We start from the raw sequence: 24,680 nt of genomic DNA on the forward strand, positions 1-24,680 counted from the left end.
TATGATCAGTCATGTTCTATTTTTCAACTCATCTTTTTTCATTTACTTTTTGTTATTCTATTAACATTTCTAAAAGGAGACTAAATTTACTCCAGTCAGACAAAGCAATGTCAAAGCCTTGAGTGAACTTTATCCATGTCTGGATTTCACTGTCTTTCCACATACATTTAGTCTGAGGTTTTTGGTTTTTTTTCAATGGAGGAGGAGGGAACCAACAAACAAAAAACCCACACTCATTTTTGAACAGAGAAACCCAAACATTTGCGGGTTTATTAATTAAGATTATTACATAGGTTCTTAATTATGCAGGAGAACATAGGCAGACAAGGTGTAATCCTGAAGGGCTTTATCTTGCAAGGTGTTGGCTTGGTGTAAGGTCAATCTGGTAATGACACAATACACATGCTCAGGTGAACATACAAAGTGCAGTCGCTTGTTGTTAGGTGGCTTATGGTATTAGGGTCCTTCATTTCCTCAAAGATCTGTCAAATCATGTGCACAACAAAGCATTGTAACACTAGAATCCTTTTAGGACTCCTTGAAGTCATATTCAAGGCTTGACTGGGAACAGATACTGAGTGAGGAAGAGCTGACTTGCAGTGAGTAGGAATAGGAAAAGGAAATGTTTAATCTTTCAGAAAGCTGTGCATAAACCTTTCTGTGCTGTTGCATAGAATATGCAACATATGAAAAATATGTTATGCCAAGATTCCCTGTGGAGATAAAAGAGATCTCCATGTTACTGACATTAGTGATGGCTGACATGGAATGTAGCTTCATAGGTGAAGGGTTTCTTATTTAAATTGAAGCCAAGTATCTTTGCTGCACATCCCACATCTTGATCTATGCTGACCTTTTTGTTAATTTTATTTAAACAAGTACAACTTCTGAAATAGTTGAAAAATCTTTCTAAAGGCATCTCTGTAAAATCCAGTGTAACTGGATGACACTTGAAAAAAAAAATTGGTCAATGAAGGCCAAGGGGAAATGATAGCTAGAGTCCTATTTTAAGGTCTTGTTCTATTAAATGCATTGGAAAATTCAAATTAGGAAAGTCAAATAAAAATAAATTCTTACAGTGATAATCGGTTTCCTTTATTCAGAGATAGTATCACTTTCTGGAAAGTAACTGCACTGTGGAATGACAGGTGTTTGTCTAACAGAAAGACCTGAAAAAAATCTATTTACAGTGTTATTAAATAACATGTAATATTTAAGACTCTTCGCTTCAAAGTGCCTTTTCAGTGTTCACAACTTTGTGCAGAGTGCAAGTCATAGCATGCTCTTCGTTCACAGAAATGAAGAATCTTTCCTTATTGTGGCACAAAAAAAATATTCTTTTAATAAAAATTTTGCAGATTAATTCATCCTTTACCAGCTATACAGTGAAAATCTCTGAACATTAGATTTCATTTACGGGTGCAAGACTAGTCACAAGTTGTTTCAGTGCCACTCTTATGGGAGCTTTGGAATGATATTAGTTCACTCTGCTGTTCTTACAATGATTTATTACTTTTGTCATTTTCTTCGTCCTGTACTCTAGTAACTGGGTAATTGAACGAATTAGAACATAGTCGATTGGAAATAATTATTTATACATTGACAATCTCAATTAGTGCTTCTTTTCTCACAGAAATGGTCAAGAAATTTAGAAATACTGATATTTTGGTTCAACAGTAATTAAAATATAACAATTTTTTTTTTTTTTGGGAATTGCAATTAAGGCTTTGAAACTAGTGAAGGTAGAGAACAGTACCGGAATATACCATTTCAGGTTTATAAGACCCTTTCTATTTGGTCATGTATAAATATATGTGTTAATTTTGGGAGAAGAGAAAATGAAAAGCAGTCATCATCTAAATAATAATTCTGATGCTGTCCATTACAGATCTGTTGCAGAAGCCACAGAGGTTGATCTCAACATGAGAGTTGGATTGCATACAGGCAGGGTGCTTTGTGGGGTCCTGGGTCTCCGAAAATGGCAATATGATGTCTGGTCAAATGATGTGACATTAGCTAATGTAATGGAAGCTGGAGGACTGCCTGGGTAAGTCTGAAAAAAGAAGTAGGAAAAAAAATAGAAAACTCTATGGGTGAAGAATTTCTTCAATTTTTTAAGGCATTTTCAAGGTAATTGCTGTTGAGGAAAAGGATTGTATTTGGCAGGAGCAATCAATATAATATGTGATTTATCCTGTGGAATTTTCCAAATGATCTTGATATTTGCATAAGTAATATGTTAGATTAGAAGTAAAACATTTTAAAACAAAATTGTTTTTAGAAGTTGCCGAATCTAAAAAGTAGGAATGAGACAATATTAGGAATGTAAGAATGCTAGACTTTGATCATTTCATGTTACAAAAGTAAAACCCTGTAGCCATTCCAGGAATTTTTTACCCTTACACACCTCTATACTTTGAGGGGGGAGGGGGATGCCTTGCTCCTTTTACATGGCCAGATTTCCAACACTAGTTGTATGGTACAGAAAAGACATAACAGTTTCTGAACTCAGATATTGATGACATTTGCAAATGATACAGTAGCACATAAACCTGCAGCCAACCCACAGGGCATGTCCTGGAACTTGAAGTACTCATTGCACAGCCTTGGTCACAATTTAAATACACACAGTGAACATTTGCAAAGGTGCATGGGTGTTCTGTGCGTAGCTCAAATTTAGACTAGGACCTGCCATACTGTTTTTGATTTTTGAGAGATCTTGATTACTATACAGAAGGACAAAGGAACCAATTAATTTTTTTTGTGATAATGATAAATTTTTATTTATTATATACATCTACTTTAGATAATTTTGGCAGAGTATTTTATACATTATCTTAAAGTTACCCAGTGGAAAAAAATCTGAACACATGTTTATAGAGGAAAGCAGTAAAATTTTTTCAGATACCTTTTCTGAAGACATTTCAAATATATGGGGTCTTTCAGGAGAAAATGTGAGAACTTTTTCAGGATAAGAAAACTCAAAAATAATATTAAAGGTTGGTGTATTGCCAAAACAAAATGAGTCAGAAAGCTTCCTCTGAAACAGAGTGGATGAATAATATGAGTCAGAGATGTGAAGTGAAACAGAAAAAGAAGTTTCTGCTTTACACACAAGAGAGGTTTGGAGTGTGATGTCACAAGTTTCAAACAGCAGGATGTTTTTCCAAGCAGCCATTGAGGTAAAAACTTAAGAAGGCCACACAATGTAGAAGATCATGTGCAGACACTCTACAAAACAGCAAATCTGCAAGTGTTTGGATAGTCAACAGTTGTCTTTCTGTTCACTTTGCCTAAGCTTAGAAAATGCATGTAATAGAATTTTTTTCCATGCTCAATTTGGCTAAAAGTACAAGACATAACTTTTTTTTTTTTTTTCATCAAACCTATGGTCTTGCATGTAAATTGACCTCTTGATCTCTTTATGACCTTCTGTACAGGAGTGTATTTTGGTAGCAAGAAGCTCATAATCTTTGCTTTAAACAATAATGTCTAATTTTCTCTCCAGGAAAGTTCACATTACAAAGACCACCTTAGAGTGCCTAAATGGGGACTACGAGGTAGAACCAGGATACGGTCATGAAAGGAATAGTTTCTTGAAGAAGCATAATATTGAAACATATTTTATTGTGCCATCCCATCGTAGGAAGGTATGCCTATTCAGTGATATGTTTTCATAATTTAAAAACTGTTCTGTGCTATTCTGAAAGCAGAGACAATGCTAGGTTGTTTTGTTGTTTGCTTTTTTTTTTTTCCTGAAAGCTCTTCAAACACTATTGAAGGCTCAGCAGTTACCATTTACTCAAAATGGTAACATTTTGAATCTCAGCATGTGGTGAGGTGATGACAGTGGTTTTCCAACAGTGTGACTACAAGTCACACCTTTCCTCTTCAACTGGTTACTGAGCACAGTCTTTTGTTCTACTGAAAAATGTTTCTTGTGAACGCAGTAGAAGTCTTGAAAGTCCATAACTGTTGTTTAAACATTTTCAATTTGGTAAACCTTTTCTACATCACCAGGCTTATATTTGAAGTTATCTATCATAACATGATAACAGGCCAAGAGAAACTTTATTGCTTTTTATGTCAGCCAGAGAATTTGGGATACAGGGTTTTGCACCCTTATCTTCTGAAACTCTGTGCAAATAAGTTTAATTCAGGGATTTTAACCTTCAAGGGGAAAATTATTTTACCCAATTCTGAAAGTATTGGTCAGGTTTTAAAGTGATGTCTTTATACACACCAGGTTTTTAAGATATCAGAACTCCATATTTGAGGGTTTTAACCATCAAGTGTCTGAGAAAAACATAACCACAAAGAAACAGGTCATCTTGAATTTCCTATCTCCAATCAGTTTTTTGGCCTTAATTTGATGACTATCTGAGTTTTTATGAAAATGTTGGGAATCCAGTCACCAGGGTAATTTGATTCTGGGATTGAAAATCCCATTGTTTTATTCTGGAAAGGCTGCTGCAAGAGTGATTTTATGTACTTCCTCTGAAGCATCTTCTTATTAGAGAGATGGAGTTTTCTCATGCACTATGAAAATCATGCAATTTCTCATTTTGTTCCTCTGGTATATATGATTAAATTCAGTTTTAGATAATATGAAAGAAAACAGTTGGAAAACCAACTGTGGGTTAAATTCTGTTTGGGCAGTCAGTGAGATTGGTTTTTGGTGGCTTTCTTGCAATCAGTACTAGCATTTTTTAGGAAATCAGTATTTCCTAAATTAATCAATCCAAATAAGGAAGAAAATGAAAGGAAGAGTTTATTCAAGGTAGGTGTGTTGCTTATTGCTGTTAGATTGTATTAGTTTTCTGTTGTTTTCAATCCTTCAGCATTATGTATAATTTCATTTTTATATAATAATTTATCAGGTTTCATTTCATATTAAGGAAATAAATAGAAGAATTTCAGGAAATTGTTCCATTTATTGGTGCAAAAAGACAAGGAGAGACAAAAGGGAATTAGTATGACTTTTACATAGAAAAACAATTCTGCTACAAAAAACAGTGACTGAGGAACAGAAGCTTGACAATCACATATGGAAGGAACCCAGGTCAATGCATGTTTAATGTGCAAGTGTGAGAGTGTACTGCTGTGAGAGCACACATTTCTTTGTCTTTGCAAGATTGGTGAGAAACTGCTGGTGATTGGTGAGAAAGGACTGCTTGGTTTGTCATCAGCTACATAAACCCAGATGCCATCTTGCCCATGGGTGTCACTGAAGAGTCTGTGGAAATGGCAGAGGCTGCTCCACAGCTTGGCTAACATTAGCTGTCCAGCATGCACCAATAGCGTGTCAGCCATGAAAGAACCCTTCATGAATTTTACTGGTGTTGACTGGTTTTTCCACTGGGCTCACAGGTCAATCAGCATGCCACTTTGCTGTTTGTCACAGTCCATCACAGCTATGCCCAGTCTTTGTACACTTGCATACTGATCACTGACCACAAGCTACATAATAGCATATTTGCCTTCTAAATAAACACCTGCTGTTCCCTCCTAGCCCAATTCATTCACTGCCTCTTTAGAGACATAAAAATAGATGGCTACCCATGAAGCACAGGCAAGAGAGAGTTTCACCTGGCGAATGTAGGTATCTTCCGGTTTAATATTGCATTCCTTCCTCTTGAACCTCGGCAGCTGAAATGCAGTTTTTATTATATATCATCTCTGACATTAACATGAGCTGACTCAGGCAGGTATGATACCAAGTGGAATGAAAATCAATGTTATGAGCAACAGATGACCAAGAATATGTTGAATTTGAAGCAAAAATAAGACCACCTGGAGTTTTGTTAAACATTATCTGTTCAGAAGACACATGCCCCACATTCTTCTATATTTGGTCTGACAGGAAAATTTTTCATCACTGTCACTCTAGCCAAGAATGATAATAACAGTGTAACATGACTCATTCATGTACCAGTTACATTTTAAATATGAACAAATTATAAATTATTCCCATCTTTTAAATCTTCCGTCGAATTAGCTAACTTTTGTGATCTGATCTGCTTGCTAGTTTAGTGTGAGAGCACCACTAAGCAGCCACTGAAGGAATAATTTTTTTTTTGTTTTGTTACAGTTTTTATTTTGGTAAAGAATATATTAGTCTGTTATTATCTATTAGTCTATGCAGTCAACAGCTTATTGTCCACCTGGAGACCAGTGAAAAATGGTGTCCCATAGTGGTCAATGGTGAGGCCAATACTGTTCAACATCCTTGTCAATGACCTGGAAAGTGCACCTCCAGCAAGTTTGCTGATGACACCAAGCTGTGTAGAGCAGTCAACATACTGGAAGGAAGGGATGCCATCTAGAGGGACCTGGGCAGGCTTGAGAGGTGGGGCTGTGTGAACCTCATGAAGCTCAATAAGGCCAGCAACAGCTGGGTTGGGGCAATCTTAGGTGCACCTACAGGTTGGTGAGAATGAATGAGAATACACTATGGATAAGAACTTGGCAGTGATGGTTGATGAAAGCTCAACATGAGCTGGTAGTGTGTGCTCACAGCCCAGAAAGCCAAGAGTGCCTTGAGCTGCCTTAAAAGGAGAGTAGCCAGCAAGTCAAAGGAGATGATTCTGCCTCTCTACTCTGCTCTGTAAGACCCCACCTGCAGTTCTGTTTTGATACCCCCATCATAAGTTCCTTCCTCCAACAAAGAGCTGTTGGAGCAAGTCCAAAGGAGGACCATAAAGTTGACAAGCAGACTGGAGCACCTCCCCCAACAAACACAGGTAGAGAAAATCGGGGCTCTTCAGCCTGGAGAAGAGAAGGTTGTGTGGAGACATCACAGCAATTTCCAGTATCTGAAGGGAGCCTACAGGGAAGCCAGAGAGAGACTCTTCAGCAGGAGCTGTAGTGATAGGACAAGGAGTAATGGCTTCCAACTGAAAAAGAGTTGGTTAGTTACTTGTCAGAAAGAAATACTTTACTGTGAGGGTGGAACAGTTTGCCCAGAGAATCTGTGCATGCTCCAACCCTGAGTGTTCAAGACCAGATTGGATGGGGCTTTAAACAAACTTGTCTAGTGGAAGGTGTCCCTGCCTACAGTAGGGGTTTGGAACTAGATGATCGTTAAGGTTCCTTCCAACCCAAACCATTTTATGATTCCATTATTATTGTTATTATTAGGTAATATTTATGCATAATTGACTGAATTACATTCAGCTTCTAAACACACTTATATAATGAATCTGATTTCCACTGGCAGAATTTTTTTAATTAAAAGAATCTTTTTTGCTGATTTTCATAGTTAAAAACTTATGCAAAAGGGCTTTTTTCATACGTTTCCTGATACATACCCTGATAAAGTTACTAGCTTTTTAAAAGCTATCACATTTCTCTTAAGTAAGTAAAGTTTGATTATATCTTCTTGATATTTTATATTGATATTAATACTTACAGTCATGCGACAAAAATACTGCCCTGAGAGAAAATTTGAAAATTTTGATTTATGTAAGTAAACACAAAACTGACCATACACATTAATGCCTTGGGCTTTTAAAGGAGATTTGATCCAGATAGAAAAACATATATATTTCTATTTAATATATAAAATTGAATATATTAAATATTCACAAGATTCATACTCTGTGCTTTAGAAACATGATTATTCTCTTAGTTTCAAAAAATTCTAACTTTGTGAAGTATAGTAAATATTACTTTATATAGATTTTATTTCAAGAAAAAAAAATCTAGGCCATATCTCTTAATCTCAGAGCCCCTTACAAGAACTTTATAACTGTTTAGACTAGCTAAATAACTTTTTCTACTAATGATTTCTTGGTAACCCATCTGACTAATCCTGTTATGACATTCAAACTGTTTGCCTAAAATTTAATTTATTTCAATTTTTTTAATAGACTGTATCTGGCTTTCCTCAGAATCCTTTCTTCTTTCATTGTCAGCACTGACATTAGTCAAAGCATCTTTGCCTCAGTTTTCTACTGGCATAGCTGACTCCCAGAAGCACAGCAGAGGTAGGGATCTTAGCCGGACTGTCTGCTTCCTTTCTTTGATTGCTCTAGAAAGTCTGATTCTCCTGCAGTAAAACACCTCTGAGGCTGGGTCCAGCCTCAGTGATATCTGAGTGGTTTTTAACTTGGCCTCACTTCTTTGTATTTATTGCAGCAATTCACTCTGTGGTGGCACCTCTCTGGTTTTGAAAGGACTCATTATTTCAAAAGCTGAGGAAACAGCCCAGCACAGCCAATTAAGTAAAATTCCTAAAGGTACTTCTACAGATAGCTAAGCAGTGAGGAGAAGTGATCAAATTTTCATGAAGGGAAAGATTTCTCAGAATGTGTTCATTTTTACCTTTACAGAAGTTGGCCTGCCATCACTGTTACCCATTGCCAGCCTTAAGGGAACCTGCTTCATGGTGTAACTTTGCTGGCTCCAGAAACAAGGCTGAGATAAATACTGCTATATACTGCCAGCAATTGAGAGACAGGACTCCACTTAGGTGCAAGCAAGAAGTCGTTTATTGTAAAGTTGTGAAGTTGTGAAGTCATCTATTCTATCTAAAGCTCGGTTTATATATTCTCGTAGCTTTGAACAAAATTTTCCACTGCCAAGCAATAATCACAATACTAATGTTACTTAGCGATATTGCTTAACCACAATCTTACAGGTGCAGTCTTACATGACTACCTTAAAACAAAGTACCACATATCTTTTGGCTTCCTTCTTTACATTTCTATTTGATGTCCCCATGGTTTCTGGCCTACAAGGGCCAAGATGTCCACACCATCCACCATCTCCATAGTACTCTCTGCTCCACTGCCCAGCTGCCTCCCCATAGTGTACCATGAACAGCAATAAAGCTATGTCCAGGAATGGAGGTCATTGAGTGCAAAAATCATAGGGAAGTACTCTTGATACAATTTACAAATTATTCCTGTGTCTTCATAGGGGTCTCTTGGATTTTACAGTCTACCTCAAACATAATCAATAATTGCCTTCCAATAGATTGCAAATCACTGTCTGCAAAATTTCTTTTAATCCACTAGTGAGTTATTCACCAGTGGGGTACTCAAATATATTAGTCGTCTTCTGTTTGTGGCAGTGTAAATCACATGCTATCTGCACCTACTATTTGAATAGCACGGAAAGATGGACAGTCATGAAAAGTCCATGAAAGTGAGTTCTATATCTGTTTGCCCTTTGGAAACTAGATTTTTCTCTGAAGAGATTGACACTTTTTCCTACCTTACTATGTACATAGAAAGCCAGGCCAAGCAGTCTCAGTAAATTCTTTCTGTGGCTTGGATAGCCCTGCTTTTTTATCTGAAGTCTCTGAGCAATACTATGCCCACTCTGAAAATCCAGGTGAAAACCACTTTTTTTTTCTGGATCCTTATTTAGTTATCCAGCCAGAGGGAAGTGGATGCTGGTTAGAGGCATGGTGCTCTGTGTCCTGTCTGGTTTGTTGTGTTGAATCATGCCCTAAACATTCCAATTCAGATGGCTAAAACCACAGTTTTATTTTTGCCCAAAAACTACTCATAGCAAAAAAAAAAAAAACCAAAAAAAACAAACCCAAAACAGTAGTATATTTAAAAAGGGTAATCAAAACAATGTTTCAGAAAGAGGAAATTACTATTTTCAGTCTTTTGAATTTCAGGGAAAATTAGCTGAAAGATTGATGATTCAGTAAGTAAATGCAGCTTAGCAACATCCTTTGGAAAATTCTATTTAAAATGTAAAAACTCTTGAAATGTCATTATTCTCTGGAGGAATTATCTACAATACACACCTCTGACATAATTTATTGTCAACTGCAGATGGATTTAAAGCTCAAAAGGTTGATCACAATTTCTCTGACTCACGACAAAATAGGGAGAAATTCAGAAAATTGAGATTCACACAGAATCACACAGAATCAACTAGGCTGGAAAAGACCTTTGAGATCATCAAGTCCAAGCTGTGACCAAGCACCATCATGTCTACTAGACCATAGCACTGAATGCCACATCCAGTCTTAAACACCTTGACAGCTTGTGACTCCACTATTTCTCTGGGCAGCCCATTCCAATGCCCAATCACCCCTTCTGTATTTGTTCTAACTTGCATGCTACAGCTGCAAGAATAGTAGCAAAGGCTGTCATATCACTTTAATATTTTGTTGTTTCATCTAGCATAAACTCATGAGATTGTAAGCATCCTGCATTGCAGTCCTTGCACCACAGAGTAACAGGAAAACAAACAAATATTTCATCTGTCTTCTTGAAAAGACAGTATTTTTTTTCTTGGAGTACAGCTTTCTTTACTGATAATCGATGTAGCTTTGTTGCATGAAGCAGATTATTTGCCTTCTATATTATAATAAATTACTAGGCTCTATATTTTTCCATCACCAGCCAACAGGCTTTGTCTGCTTATGTCTTTCCTGTGGCCGATTCAATTCTTTTCCCCCCAGCATGGAATGAATCTTATGCAATATAGCAGACAGAAAACAACATAGATTCATGATGATATTTTTGCTTTGTATAGATGAAATGCATAGTAACTGCCTGTGCTTGTCTTTTGACTTTATTGTTAATTTACTGTTAGCAACTGGAATGTTTCACAGGGAGAACTGATTTTGGGATGCTTTCTATCCTGTCTTAATAATACTCTAATTGAGCTTTTAACAGTGAAAGAATTTTATGCCTATAATCCATGTATTACTAGGAGTTTTTAGTAGAAATATATTGGATTTTATCTGACCTGATTAAAAGAAGAAAAAGAAGGCTACAGAAGGAAGTAATTGAGTGATATGATAGGTCTAAAATTGCTGCACCTAATCTTTTTAATTTATTACTTCCATTAAAAATGAGGTTCCATATGTATTTGTGGGAAATTTCTTTCTCTGCAAAATTAATTTGATTGAATCATTCTGGTTAAGTTTGAGGGATCATACTACACTGTTCTCATATTGTGTTCTTTTTCCAATCTTGTAAAATTTGTTTTTTTCCACAGAGCACTTATGTCCCAGTAAATCCATCTGTATGCCTAACAGATCCCTAAGATTTTTTTTGGCATCTGACTCTTCTAAAAATATTCTGTTTACTTTGTTTCAAGGAATTTTTTCTAGTTCTTGTAAGTTTTGCATTTGCTGGACAAATAGATTCTGATGATATTTTTACTTAAGTGACTGTATGCTTACCAGCCCTTATGGAGTGCTAGAGCTCTGACTCTTAAACTCTAAGTAGTGACAGAAAAAGAGATCTTCCCATTTAATGCAGGGGATATAAAAACTTTACCCACTACTCATAAAAACTCTTTCCTTTATTAGCACATTGCAAACAAAAATGTATTTGAAAAAATTCTTATAATTTGAAATGCTGCATGTCACACATCTGAGTCCATATCTGGGCACAAACTAAAGATTTCTTCTTTCAAACTGACAGCTACCTGTCGCTGCCACTGCCACCATGACTGTGAGAGTCCAGGGGTGGTCTTTCTGCTCAATGGGTCACAGCTTCTTCCAAGGAATTTAACTAGAGATCTGAATGCATAATTTGGGTGTTTCAGATTTTAACACCCTAGATATACCTTAGCAGAGCCGATTTAACACGCACATAGCCATTTAATGGAAGCTCTAGCTTGTATCTGGAGAGGGGCTGTTCTGTGCCTGAGACTTTGCATTGCTCAAGTTGTTGGAATTAAAAAACCCAAACACTGGAAATAAATTGCTTGTGTTACTACCCAGCAAACACAAACAGAAGAACAATGTCCATATTGCAAAGTGTATTGCTCTACATCCTCAGGATTGCTCCTGCTGTAGCTATGAAGCTGCTAGTGCATCATCATCAGTGTGAAAGCCTTCAGTTTGGGCTGTCAGTGATAGAATTAGTTATGTGCTCCAGTATCATTCTCTCTTTTTCTTCCTCCATAAATGTGGAATCTGTACAAGGAAAGATGTAGGGCACTGGTAGAAGATATTTCTCTGTTGTTGATCTCCTAGACATTGGTTTTGCCTTTACAACTGCTAAAAACTTTTTCTACATCTGCGTCAAGGAAGTGGTTACACTATTCTGAATTTTAAAATTTAATGTTACAGAAGCTATGTTTTCTCGTAAAATACCTAATACACTTTCTTATTGGATAGTAGAGGTGTGATAAGTAAAATGTATCATAAGGGCAGTAAAAAAAATATCTGACGATTTAAACTATTGGAAGATTGAAAGAAAAGATAAAAAATTGTGCTCACCTATCTTAGGACAAAATGTCTTGAAGATAGTCGTGGAACAAATATTACCACCAAGAGACATGGTCCTGCCTGCCTGAAGATAGAAAACACATACAGACACAGTGCTACAGCATTTATGGTTTCTGTAAATGTGTTTTGAATTATATAAATATCTTCTTTTCCTTGCCAATTTATGCACTGAGTTTGAATATAGTCAGGGAAATAACAGTCTGCTGACATTTCTGAGAATCTCAGATGAGCACCAGTTAAGTACTTATCAGACTATTACATGACATTCAAACTGGGTTTTTTTCACCAGGATTTAAATCAGTGCTTGTTTGTTTTCTGCATTCACAAAGCTGTATATAGTCCTGGCTGCTTTCAGAGTGCTCTGCTAGAAAAGTCCAGCTCTTAACCTTATTTTTCAGCTCTGTTGCAGCAAACAACCAACCTTTCCTAAAATTATGAGCTAAATGAACAGTGAACAGAATTAGAGATGATCCCAAGGATCAAAAACACATGAGAAAGTAAAATGCATTGACAAAATGAGCTGGAATGGGAATGCTGCAGTCCAGCTTTCCTGTAATGCTGGCCTGGAGCAAGATCAGAAGAAAAGCAGAGGGAAAGACACTGGGGTTGGGTTTATTAATTTGGAGGGGGTTTTTTAAGTCTGTTTTAACAGATTGTTTTGCATTTCCTGATTTTATCATAGACTTAGAGCAGAAGTTGAGATTACTTAAATATTTCACTGAGTTGACTGTGTCAAAAGTGTTGTTCTGCTGTAAAAGGAGGAATAAAAAAGGGATATGGGACAAAGATGAGAGATAATTCCTTTTAATTTTAGATATTGTGTATATATAGTAGTGGGATGAAAAATCCTCAGTCCCAGTGCAGAACCTACATGTCCTGAAACCACTAGATTAAAAAAAACCCAAAACAAACCAACTCAAAACCACCTCAACAAATCAACCAAAATTATAAATAAAATTATATGAATCTGCTGAGAACTGTCAGTGTGTCCAGCTTGTGTGTATGCAGTGTCCTTTGAGTGGCCATGTTCTTGGCCAGCCATGAAGTACAGTAGCTACACAGTACGTCTGTTCACAAATATTCATAACATTGCACACCAGCTGAATTTGGATGGGGCCTTTGGAGGTCAAGTGGTCAGCCTCCTTGCTCAAAGCAGGGCTGGCTTTGCAGTCAGATCCACCTTTGAGTAAGTGCTATGTATTTCCCTGCCTGGCAGCCTCTTGAGGCACTATCCTCCTCACAGGTAAACTTCTTTGTATCAAATCAGCATTTCCCTTGCTACAGACTCTATCCATTGCATCTTGTTCTTTTTTCTGAGTAGTATTCAGGATTATTCTGGTTCTGTCTTCTCTGCAGTTACTACTTAAGTGGTTAAAGACAGCAAGTAGATCCTTCCTTAGCCTTCTCTTCTTCCAGATAAATGAGCTAAATTCCCTCAGGTTCTTCTTGTATGTCATACACTTGAAAACCCTAATTGTTTTGGTGAACGTTTGCTAAACTCACTCCAGTTTGTCCTTGTTTTTCTTTCATGGGGGATCTCACACTACTCCTTTTTTTTCAGTGACCTGAGCTGAAATTTCTATTTAACTCTGAAAAAGCTGGAAAAATTCACTATATTTCCAACACACAAAGAGTGCATACTGTTGATGTATTATCTGCTTGTAAGATTTCTAAGCTAAAAGAAACCAGTTGATGGTACGAGCTAAAACTATTCTACATACTGATTTGAAGATAAAGTCAAGAAACTGAATAAAACATGTGGTTGGAGAAAAGTTATGTTGGTGGCAGGGGCCACAGTTCAGAGTCCATTCCAAGTTTTGACGTTGGAGGTTGTTCTCAGAAACACATCTATTATAAGAAAGTTGCATGGAGGAAAGTCTAAATTCTTCTCTATTCATAGGACCTCAAATCCTTGTAGGAGGATATAGTCATGCACATTTGATCACCTTTCACAATCATGCCTTCTTGGATCTTTTGCTACTAAGGTGCTCTACCTATTCTTTGCCACTCTTGCATCTACACTGTGGCATTTCCACAATGAAGGCTGCCAGGAAGTTTTTATGGGTCTCTGAATTTATTTAAAATTATAATTTATTTAAAATCATCAAAATTGTTGACTTAATGCCATGTCCACTGTGAAAGGTTTGAGCAATGAGCTAATGATCTCTTGAGATATCTACATGTACATTTCTGAAAATAAAATTAAATGCAAAACTAGGGGGAGTTTCAAGAAAGTTGCTCATTTTTGTTGTATTAAAGTGTTGATAGAGAGACTTTGTAAAATATGTAGAACTCCTAGGGGAATTATGGCTATATTAGGAAGATTTGCAAGTGGAATACTTCTCCAAAAAGTATGTTTTAGCTGTTGGGAATTGTAGCTCAAAAATTGATCATATCTGTCATACTCAAGCCTAACAACTATCTACTTGGTGTCCTTAGGAATACCTAAAGGATGATTAGTATGTGAATATCCTTGTACAGTATCTTCTACGCAATTCAGTGGCAAGTCTTCTGACAGAAAGCCCTTGAAAGAAAGGGTTCATATTGGGAATCTCTTCACACAGGCTACTGTTAAACTACCCTTACACAAGTGACTCTGCACTAGATACACAAACGTCCTTTCAGATTTCAGCTTCTGACTGTGCAGTGTAACACAGTGCAGTAATGCTAACTGGCTTCAGCCAGTCTTCTAGTGTACAATAAAGCACCCAGGCACCTTTGCACATTTGAAGCCCGTCGCATGTTGAGAACATGGCTGCTAGGAGAAAAATAACAAGTGCAACATTGTGGTCATTATTGTGTTTCATAGCCAGTGTGTAACTGACTAAACAAGGTATTGAAAGTTCAATAATGTATAACCTTGATTTTCCAGAAAGTGCATGGCTGTATGTGTTAAACATAACAACAAGCCAATATTTGAGATGCCATTCAGAATATAATCAGTGTCATTTGCCCTGCCTATCTAAATTTAGTTGTTCAAGAAAACATGCATTAAAAAAATGCTTTCCTGTTTTTTCTTCATTCTTTGATCATTGAAGAAACTTCTCTAGTAAATCATAGTATTGTAAATAATGCACAGCAAATTCTCATTGTCATTTGTGGACTTTAATAGCATTTGAGTAAAGTTTTTGGAAGTGATTTTTTCTGTCTTTTGTACCTAGGAAAACTAAGGACCATTTCCTCTGTGCTTCTTTATTTTGTTGATCCAGAAGAAATTAATTTTACAAGCTTGAATTCCCATACTGAGGAGGCATGGGGTCCTGCCATGTTTCTCATTAACACTTTCCACATGCCAGAAGGATGAATAAGTTTGGTATAAATATTGAGGATAGAATATATCCTCATCTGAGAAAGCATCTGAGTATGTGCTAGGGCTTTAATAAAGTCAGCAGTCATTAAATACATGCTTAAGAATTAACCAAGGAAATGTATGTCCTTGCTGAACAAAGAGCTCTGTGGTAAAAGGAATAGATTATACTTAAACCTCTGAGAGTATTTCTGTGTGGTATAACACTTCTTGCTTTGTAGAAATAAGATGTGAGTTATAACCTCAATGCCTCAAACACTTCTTTTAAGGTGCATATATATGTATATATATATTTAAAGCAAAAGTTATTCTCTTCAGATTTTAATGAACTTCCTATGGCTGAAGTAACAAAATAAGGAACAAAGAAGACTGAAATTATATTTTTTAACGTCATTTAATAAGAATGCTAATTGCCTCCTTATTTTCCCTGTATTTTCAAACATTTATTTTAATATTAAAGAAATACAAATATTGCCTCTTTTATGAGTCTGTCATTAATGCACTTTTTTATAGTTCACATTTCTAAGAAAAGAACAGTTCCCAAAATGTTAAGAATGAGTTTACATAAAGCCTGTTTTATAGATTCTTTACATCTCATGATGAAGAAAGATGAAGTAATTTTGCACATGTGAGATGTTTATCAAAAAGCATTGCTTCTTGACTAGAGTATTATTTTCTTCTGACCATGGCGGGGGTGCAAATGCCTGCAAGTGTGTATGTCTGCATGGGAATGCAATATTTTGGTTATAAATATTATTTTTCTGACCAACAGATATTTCCTGGACTGATTCTCTCAGACATTAAGCCTGCCAAGAGAATGAAGTTCAAGACAGTCTGCTATCTGCTTGTTCAGCTCATGCACTGTCGCAAGATGTTCAAAGCGGAGATCCCTTTCTCCAACGTCATGACGTGTGAGGATGATGATAAGGTAGTCCATGTGGGCCAAGTGCAGTCTTTGGGCATCAATTCCAGGACTGCATCAAGCAGACCATCTTTGAGAACATAGGGAATGATGTTACGAACAGATAAAGACGCTTGTGGTGTTCCTGCTGGAACTAGAAAAATCTAATTCCCACAGTAAATAAAAACCAAATTTAATTATAAAAGCCTTCAAATTTGGAGCTGCTCTTGGAAAAGCCAGCATAGGTGTCCTTGTGGCTTCTATCAAGGGCTTTTTTTGCAGGAAGTGGAATTTCTGAGGCTGTTTCCATTCTTTCAAACATATATTCTTTTGCATCTTTTGTCCATCCCAGTCTCAAGTTGATGGTGACAAACGCAAACCAACAGAATAATTTTTTTTTTTCTCTAGATAGTTCTCTGAAATATGAAAGGCAACTGATTAGCCAAAACCCTTTTTTGTCCATAATACAAATCCTAAACATAAAAGTCCCTAATACAAATATAAATTCCGCTTTCTTGGATGCCTGGTAATTCCAAAAATCAAAACTCTTTACATACTAGTAGCCTGGTTTGCTTCTTTTCTGTATATGAATCTACCTGTAAATTTATGGATAAAAACTATGAGAGTTGCTAATTCCATTTTCTTTGACAGCAGGTGGCAACATTACACAGATCACTCCACCACTAAGTGGCAGCATTCGAGCACTGGAATCAGTAATTCAATTTGACTGATTGCTTCACCTTTTTTTTCTTTTCTTTTCATTTACTGAAGATTCAGTCTAAATCTTACTTTCAGAAAGCATTCAAACTTTCATATTTTGAGTTTTATACGTGCTTGTGTTTCCTCTGCAGAAAAAGGGAAAAAAGTCAATTAGCTCCTTTTAAAAACAGTTTCCATGAAGACTTTCAGAAACTCCAGATTTGATTTTTAAATTGGCCGTGTACAAGGCCTTCCAATTGGAATTTAGTGTTATCTTTGAGTATTTTAAAAAATAACCCACACATTCTTTGAAGGATATGCAATACTTTGCATTGTGTCTTGTGTACATGTATGTATAAATATGGTAATATACACAGAAAATATCCATGTGGATTTGTTAGTGATCTGTTGAAATTTTTTTCATGCCAGAACACTGTCAGTGAAGTTCTACAATGCTATCAGTAACAGAAACTGCTGTTCTGGGCTTTTGTAACTTATGTAATGCATCATGGATTTGTATTATATTATACGAATATAAATACACTGTGCTACAATGTAGGGTTTCTTTAGAGTTTTCAGTACTCAAATCATGTAAATAAAGTAAACCACGTGGGGTTTTTAAAGGCTTTGAATCCAGTGCATTTCTGAGAAACATAAATACTGGATCTTGATCATATGTAAGACATGATGTAAATCTACTGTGGCAAAATAATAATAGAGATAAAAATAAGAGACCGAGAGGAAATAATTATATGTAAGAAACAGCTTTTTTGATTAAGAATAGAAAATTTAACCCTGTTTCAAAATGGCAGAGATAATATAATTTATTCCATATATCAGAGCAATACCCATATTCATCTACCCTCATTTCAGGTTTTGATGCAAAGAAACATTTATTTAAATACTGTTTTCCTCCCCCCTGTTGTTATACTATAGGCTTAAATTTGAATTGTAAAAAATCCTTGAAGATGTATTTCTGCTGCAAAGAATGCAATACATATGTTAACTAATTATAATTTATTGAGAGCAAAATTGTATATTTCTGACACAGAAATTCCTGTTTCTATTATTCTCCTAAAAGCACTCAATTTCCTTACAAATTACTGATAGAAATGTTTCTTCAAGAAAACAAATTTCTCTCAGTTTAGAAACACTGAAAATAGTTGTTTGGCTGGTAATTTAAGCTCTCTAATCAATGTATGTGCCTAAGATTAGTTTTCATGTTGAAACAATTAGCTCTTACACCAAAAGACAATATACCAGGTAATGGGATCTGATAGCTTGAAGAAAAATGTAACCTTTTAATTGTTTACTGCTGATGTAGCTTCCTCTCTACATATAAAGCCAGCAAAGCAAGACTTGAAAAGTTACTTTATCTTTGCTGGGGTCCATTTTTCTTAACAAACAGAAAACTAAGGTATCAGTCAGCAGATAACCCTTCCCACTATTTATAAGGATTTAGATATAATATAATAATAATAATAATAATAATAATAATAATAAGCAGCTGTGTAAGGTAATGAACTGCAAGAGTTCACAATTTGTTCACTGATGAGGTACTCCTAAGAATTTCTTGGAAATTAAAAAGGAAACTGCTATTCCTGCAAGATTACTTATATAGTGATCACCATCATTTTAACCATCTGGATTAAAAGGATATGTTGTTGTATAGCCTCTAGAGTGGGTATTTAGGACTGAGTATTCTGAAGAAAGAAATTTTGTTTTCTTCTTTAACATCTTTCTGACATACTCTACTTATTATATCCTGTGTAGACTTGTTATTTCATAATGTTTTGAACTGTCTTGAACTCTCCAGATGCTAGATAAAAAAATATTCCTTTAACTTTACAGAAATACTAGAACTTGCCTGAGCTTTGTTGTCAAAACTGTTCTGGGAAGTTAGCTTGACCCCTGTCCAGTCACAGAACAGATCTAGCCATAGTGGTTTAGATTAAAGTGCCCTCAACTGGAGGTTGCCACCAGTGTGGCTGAGATACTGCTCACTGTCTCCTGAGTGCTCTCTGTGAAAAGTGAGACAGCTTGTTTAAAATCCCTTCAGATACACTCTGTGAAAAATCTTTTCCACTGGAAAGGACTATGAATAATTATCTTATAGTTGTGCTATCTCAGCCTTGGAGGAGCCAGTTAGGCAGTTAGTTTAGTTCTGATAATTTGTTGGATGGCTCCATCTGGATCTGCAAGTCACTTGAGGAATACTCAAGAGATCTTAACAAGAGAGCCAGTTGGGCAAGTTAAAGATAACGCTTGAGATTTCAGACCCTCTGTAGTCACAGGTGGTCATTGTCCAAGACTTTAAGGTAAAACTATCTTTTTGAAACATGTATTGTTACCTAGACAGTAGGACTTTTCTTGTGTTATGAAGAGCCTGGTTATCTTGTCTTCAAGATGTCCAGAGCTCCATGTCCTCTGTCAAGAAAACAAACCAATATAAAACCATTTAGCAAGGTAAAATAACCCTACTGGGTACAAACTGATTATTCCCTCAGTGGCAGAGTATCAGGGCCATATGTGAAAAGAATTTCCAGATTAAAATCTTGGAATGAAGTGGGAGTTTTCTCTTTGATTTGAATGATATCAGGATTTCAGGTAAGGAATTTTAAAAAGGTGACATTCACACAGAGATAAGAACTCTATTATTTTCTATTTGTAGTTGCTTTCTTTATGAATTCCCCATTCTCTCTGTGAGCTTGAGGTAATATGAACAGCAATGCAAAATCTCAGTGCTAATAAAATCTGTCCTTCTTTCTTTATCCATATTACAGAGGAGAGCATTAAGGACAGCCTCTGAAAAACTCAGGAATCGCTCCTCTTTTTCTAACAATATTGTATACAGCACTCCAGGAACTCGAGTGAACAGATACATCAGCCGCTTGATAGAGGCCCGGCAAACTGAGTCTGAGATGGCTGACTTGAATTTCATTACCCTGAAGTATAAGCAAATTGAACGTGAAAATAAAGTAAGGGAGTTTAAAATTATTTTTACTAATTTCACTGACCATATGCCAATTAGCACTGTGGTTTTTGTTCGGGTTTCATGCAATGTTTAAATTCTACTCACTATCTTTAAATACTCCACTGGACTGTTTCTCAATTTAGAGGGTGACATTATTTCTACCTTCTATGGAAACACTTGAAGGGGATTAAAAGAAAGATTGGTATTTGTGGTAATCACATATCCTCTGTACAGAGAGAGACATAGTTCTCTCCCAGGATTTTCCTGGGAAGTTGTGAAAAGCTGTGAGAAAGTTCAGAGAAGAGAATGAGAAACAGTTCTTATCTCCATTTGCTACACCTGTTGTGCACATGTGGAATGTGTTATGGATATTGTTTACCAAAGGGTGATTTCTTAATTGGAGACTGGATGATGTTTGGATTGATTGACTAATTAGGGTAAGCTGTACTGGACAGTCTGTAAGGGTTACGAGTTTCTAAGAGTATAGTATAATAAAGTATAGCTTAATAAAGCAATTGATCAGCCTTGTGCAATCATGGAGTCAATGCTCCTTATTCCCCGTTCAGGGCACCATTGCCATGATAGATATTGTCCTACTTGTCAGTATCCTACCCCGTGTTATATATCCTGTGTTTTGGTCTTTCTTTTCGTTCTCCAAACTGTCTGAGTCACTTGTTTAATGATGTCTCATTGCAATGTGTCTGCCTACTCACTCATCTGCTTTGGAGAAGTCTTATTGACAAGATGTATAGGTAGCCTGGTAAGTATTGATCCAGAAATTCTTGAAAATATTAAAAAAAAAAAAAAAACCAAAAAAAAACCCCCAAACATTAAATCTCTGGACAAGGTTGCAATATTATACCAGTGTGGCAGTGCTGAAAGCAGGGGATTTACTCAGACCATACAAACATGCATATCAGTAAACAATTGTTCCTACCTTGTAGGAGTATTTTTTGTGAATACAAATTATTTGTATCTACAGCCTTTACTTTATGTGTTTGAAAAAACAAAAGTAGTATGGTTTTGCATTAATTTGGCAGTAATATTTATTTTTCCAATGTAAGTCACTATATAGTCTAAGATTTCAGGTCACTACTGCTTCAAGTTAGAAGGCTGTGTGCCATACTGGATCCAAATTTTTTAGGGTTTAAAGTATAAATTTTGTGTTCAAGTTTCCAAAGTAATTTATTATTAGGCTGTAACTTTTTTGTTTCAAAATAAAAAGTCTGCTGTAAATGACATTGAACTTCGGGTCTTTCTGAGACAACACTTTTGTGTTTCAACCCCTGGAAACTTTCTCTCATTAATACTGCAGCTTAGTGGAATCAGGAACAGTAGCTGCTCCAAACTGAGCACATGTATCTCATTAGCAGCTGCCTCCAAGTCCACTCATTAGAGTCCTGTCCTGAGCAGCTGAGGTGAAAGAACTTGAAAGCAGCAGCAAGGAGTCTATGGCCTTTTATCATGATGAGTAAACAGAAGGAGGGCCACCCCCTCCTAGTTCAAAGTGGCTGATTTTTTTTCTCAAAAAGATAAACTTATATCTGAGCCTAAACCCATTTTGACTAGTTACAAGGTGAAAGAGAAGTCTGTCAAGGAAACTCTTATGTAGACTTCCGTCATCTGTTTTTTCAGTGCAAATTAAGCCATCATGTTTTTAACTAAGCAGGGGCTTGTTTTATTTTAGGATACAGTTCTTTCTTACTGAGAATGGACAAGTGTAGGTGTCTTGGTATACATGAAATATTTACTGTCTTCACTTCTTCCTTTCTTTAACAGTACCACCAGCTTCAGGATGAGTACTTCACCAGTGCTGTAGTTCTCTCACTAATTCTAGCTGCCTTATTTGGCCTTGTCTACCTTCTAATAATACCACAGTAAGTTTCTGTCTTTTGCCATCATAACTCGAAGTGGAACATCCTCAGACATCCTGCACAGGTCAAAAATTAAAGTCTTTGGAACAGGAATGGGGACTTCACATGGGAGAGTCTCTGTTAGTATGCCCCTCGGTCTAATTGTTATCTCTTTCATTTATCCACAGAAGATACTTTTCACTATATTTTTTTTTATTTTGTAGTAGCATGCACTCAGAGGAAAAAGATATATTTCAGTGTTTATTTAAAATTTATTGGTCATTTTTAACTTATTTAAAGTATTTTTGCATTACAAACAAAGGTGTTACAGCAGCTTTTCTAAATGTGTTTGTGCTACTTTGGATTAAGTACTGGTATTAATAGCAACAGAGATAAAACCCTGCAGAGTTTAGTGGGAACTGAAAGTACCCATCCAGCTGCATTGAGGCCTGCATTTATAGCATTCATTGAAGTTTTTGGTATCAACACTATCCCTACATAAACTGCCTAGTGTGTATTTTGGCTATGCACATACAACTTGTAGTCCAACCTTGACTGGACTTAAGTAAACATAACCAAGTGGTGTGTTTAGGAGGTGTCTTATGCCTATTGTTGAGTGATTAGCTAGTGATTACCTCAGATTTTGTCAGTTCTATGTGAGTGCTTACTAAATAAAAAATAATTAGACCCCTTTCAAATCTAGAGGTAGATAGAATTGTGTATAAGGTATAAAAATTATGAATAATGAACTTTTTTCAGATTAGAATATCAAAGCATTAAGAATGAAATTTCCTCACTTTCATAACTACTTCAGGGGGAATAGAACTAGCTACAGGATAATGCTTTTGAAAATTCCTTTTAAATTATGGTCCTTTCTATTCACAAATCTCCAGTTAGAATAATACTTCTATATTCTATTATTTCTAGTTTAAAGATTGAAAAAGTTTATTCATGTTAATAAAATAGAAACACTAATTTGTAATATAGTACTTTTCATCTAAAGAATTCAAAGTAACTTAGTCATCATTTACACCATTTCCAGACTAATGACTCTGCTAATTGGAGCATGATTAAGAAGTCTTTCACCTTCTTCTTCAATAAGCCACAGCTGCAGTACATAGCAGTTTTGAACAAATAGAAACAAAGTGTATTAGTGTAGTTGAAACTAGACTGAATTTCTAAGAATCATATAATAGCCTTTCAAAAAACTACTGTCACTTTAAAACAGATGGGCAGAGCTTCAGTTTAAGTAGTGATCTGACACACAAGCTCCAGAAGAATATCACCACAAAACGTAATGAAGATGGACTGGGTTAGTTAAAAAAGCCACCCACTGAATGCTCCTAAGTTCTTTCTTCCAGTGCCTGAGTGGTGGCTTCATATAGCCAAATTCTTCTTGGGCTCTTCCCTTGCTGTGACACAGATGCAAACATGAGCTAAATTAAAACTTCGGAAGTATAGGAAAAAAAATTCTCCACTTTCCCAAGTTTGGAGCTTTAAGCTGCTATTTAGATTACCAAAGTAGTTATACGTGTGGCAAGAGAATGCAAAAGCCAATACAAGGCTTGTAATATGCTACCCTAATGGGAGAAGTTATATATATATATATATATTTCAAGGAGGAGATTGGCCAACTAGACAAGAAAATGTTGTAGGAAAGTCAATAGACTTGCTATTCTCACAATTCTTATCATCTTTTGAGCAAAACAGCTTCTCAACTAAAGACACATTTTCTATTCCCAGATGGAGGTGGTCAAAGTAAGGCTACGTTCCTGTCAACCTAAGCTGTCCAATTATGGAGGCACATATGCAGTGTAGCCACTAAAAGCCCTGACTAGGAACCCTTCTAATGTCCGATTCTGTGTTTACTTTTCAAAAAAGCAATGTAGCCCTTTTTAGATGCCAACCTGAATGTCTGTCAGGGTGCCACTCAGCACTACTGTCAGTTGTCAGCTATTGCTACATTACAAGATGTTGTTGCAGACATGTCCCCTGCATTCTTTTCTAGCATCCTGGATACAAGGGAAACCTCTAAAGGCATGAGATCCTGCCTTGATTAGTATTTGTATTCAGAGTCCACACTAAAAGTACCCAGAGTCACCTTCCCATTCTGGGGAAGTACATAGTACACCACACAATTCTTCCAGTTCCTGTATCAGTACAGACTGTTACATTAATTTGAAATCAAAGTCAAATAGTTAGAAACTCTACAGGAGAATTTCACACTTCTGCTGTTAGAAAACAATCTTTTTCCTGTAATCGTTAAGGGCACAGATACATAACTGCCTGAATCCATTGTTCACATGGCTTGTGGACTGACTGGTTTGTCCTCACAAGTTAGATAAGAAGGTGTGAAGATCATGTTATGCTGCTGTCATACAGCCCTGGCATGCGGCCAGGCTGTCCCTGAGCAGAAATCAAATGCACCCACACTGGTGGACTAATTTCTGTCAGCTTGCTCACATCCATAAGGTACTTTTCCAAAAGAAGTTTTCTGGAGAAAGTTCTTGGTTTGCACCACTCTTCTCATTAAGAACAAGCCTATTTTGATAGATCGGAAGAGGGAAGATTAAGAATTTAAGAATTATTAAATCATCTTTTTGAAACATAAGATTTGTCTGACCATTGAGGAAGACTCAAAATGAGGGAGTTGTTGTTTCATTAAAAGACAGGTTTCTCTGATTTTATTTGACTTGCTAAGTGTCCAAATTGGATAACCATTGATTTCTGAA

The 24,680-nt window shown here is 36.2% G+C and overlaps 1 protein-coding gene across 2 annotated transcripts in view; it reads left to right on the forward strand.

Moving 5' to 3' along the window:
* The window catches only part of ADCY1 (adenylate cyclase 1), a 161,784-nt gene that overhangs the window by 100,556 nt on the left and 36,548 nt on the right, over positions 1-24,680 (forward strand). Inside the window, exons 6-10 of one of the 2 annotated variants that reach the window (XM_036401820.2) lie at positions 1,889-2,047; positions 3,509-3,650; positions 16,294-16,449; positions 19,905-20,099; positions 21,875-21,972. In XM_036401820.2, coding sequence (XP_036257713.1) covers positions 1,889-2,047; positions 3,509-3,650; positions 16,294-16,449; positions 19,905-20,099; positions 21,875-21,972 — 750 coding nt within the window. The remainder of the gene's footprint in view (positions 1-1,888; positions 2,048-3,508; positions 3,651-16,293; positions 16,450-19,904; positions 20,100-21,874; positions 21,973-24,680) is intronic. The other variant, XM_036401822.2, reaches the window with a different exon arrangement.

This window comes from Molothrus ater, chromosome 1 (genome assembly GCF_012460135.2).
Source record: "Molothrus ater isolate BHLD 08-10-18 breed brown headed cowbird chromosome 1, BPBGC_Mater_1.1, whole genome shotgun sequence".
In the NCBI taxonomy this organism is placed as follows: Eukaryota; Metazoa; Chordata; class Aves; order Passeriformes; family Icteridae; genus Molothrus; species Molothrus ater.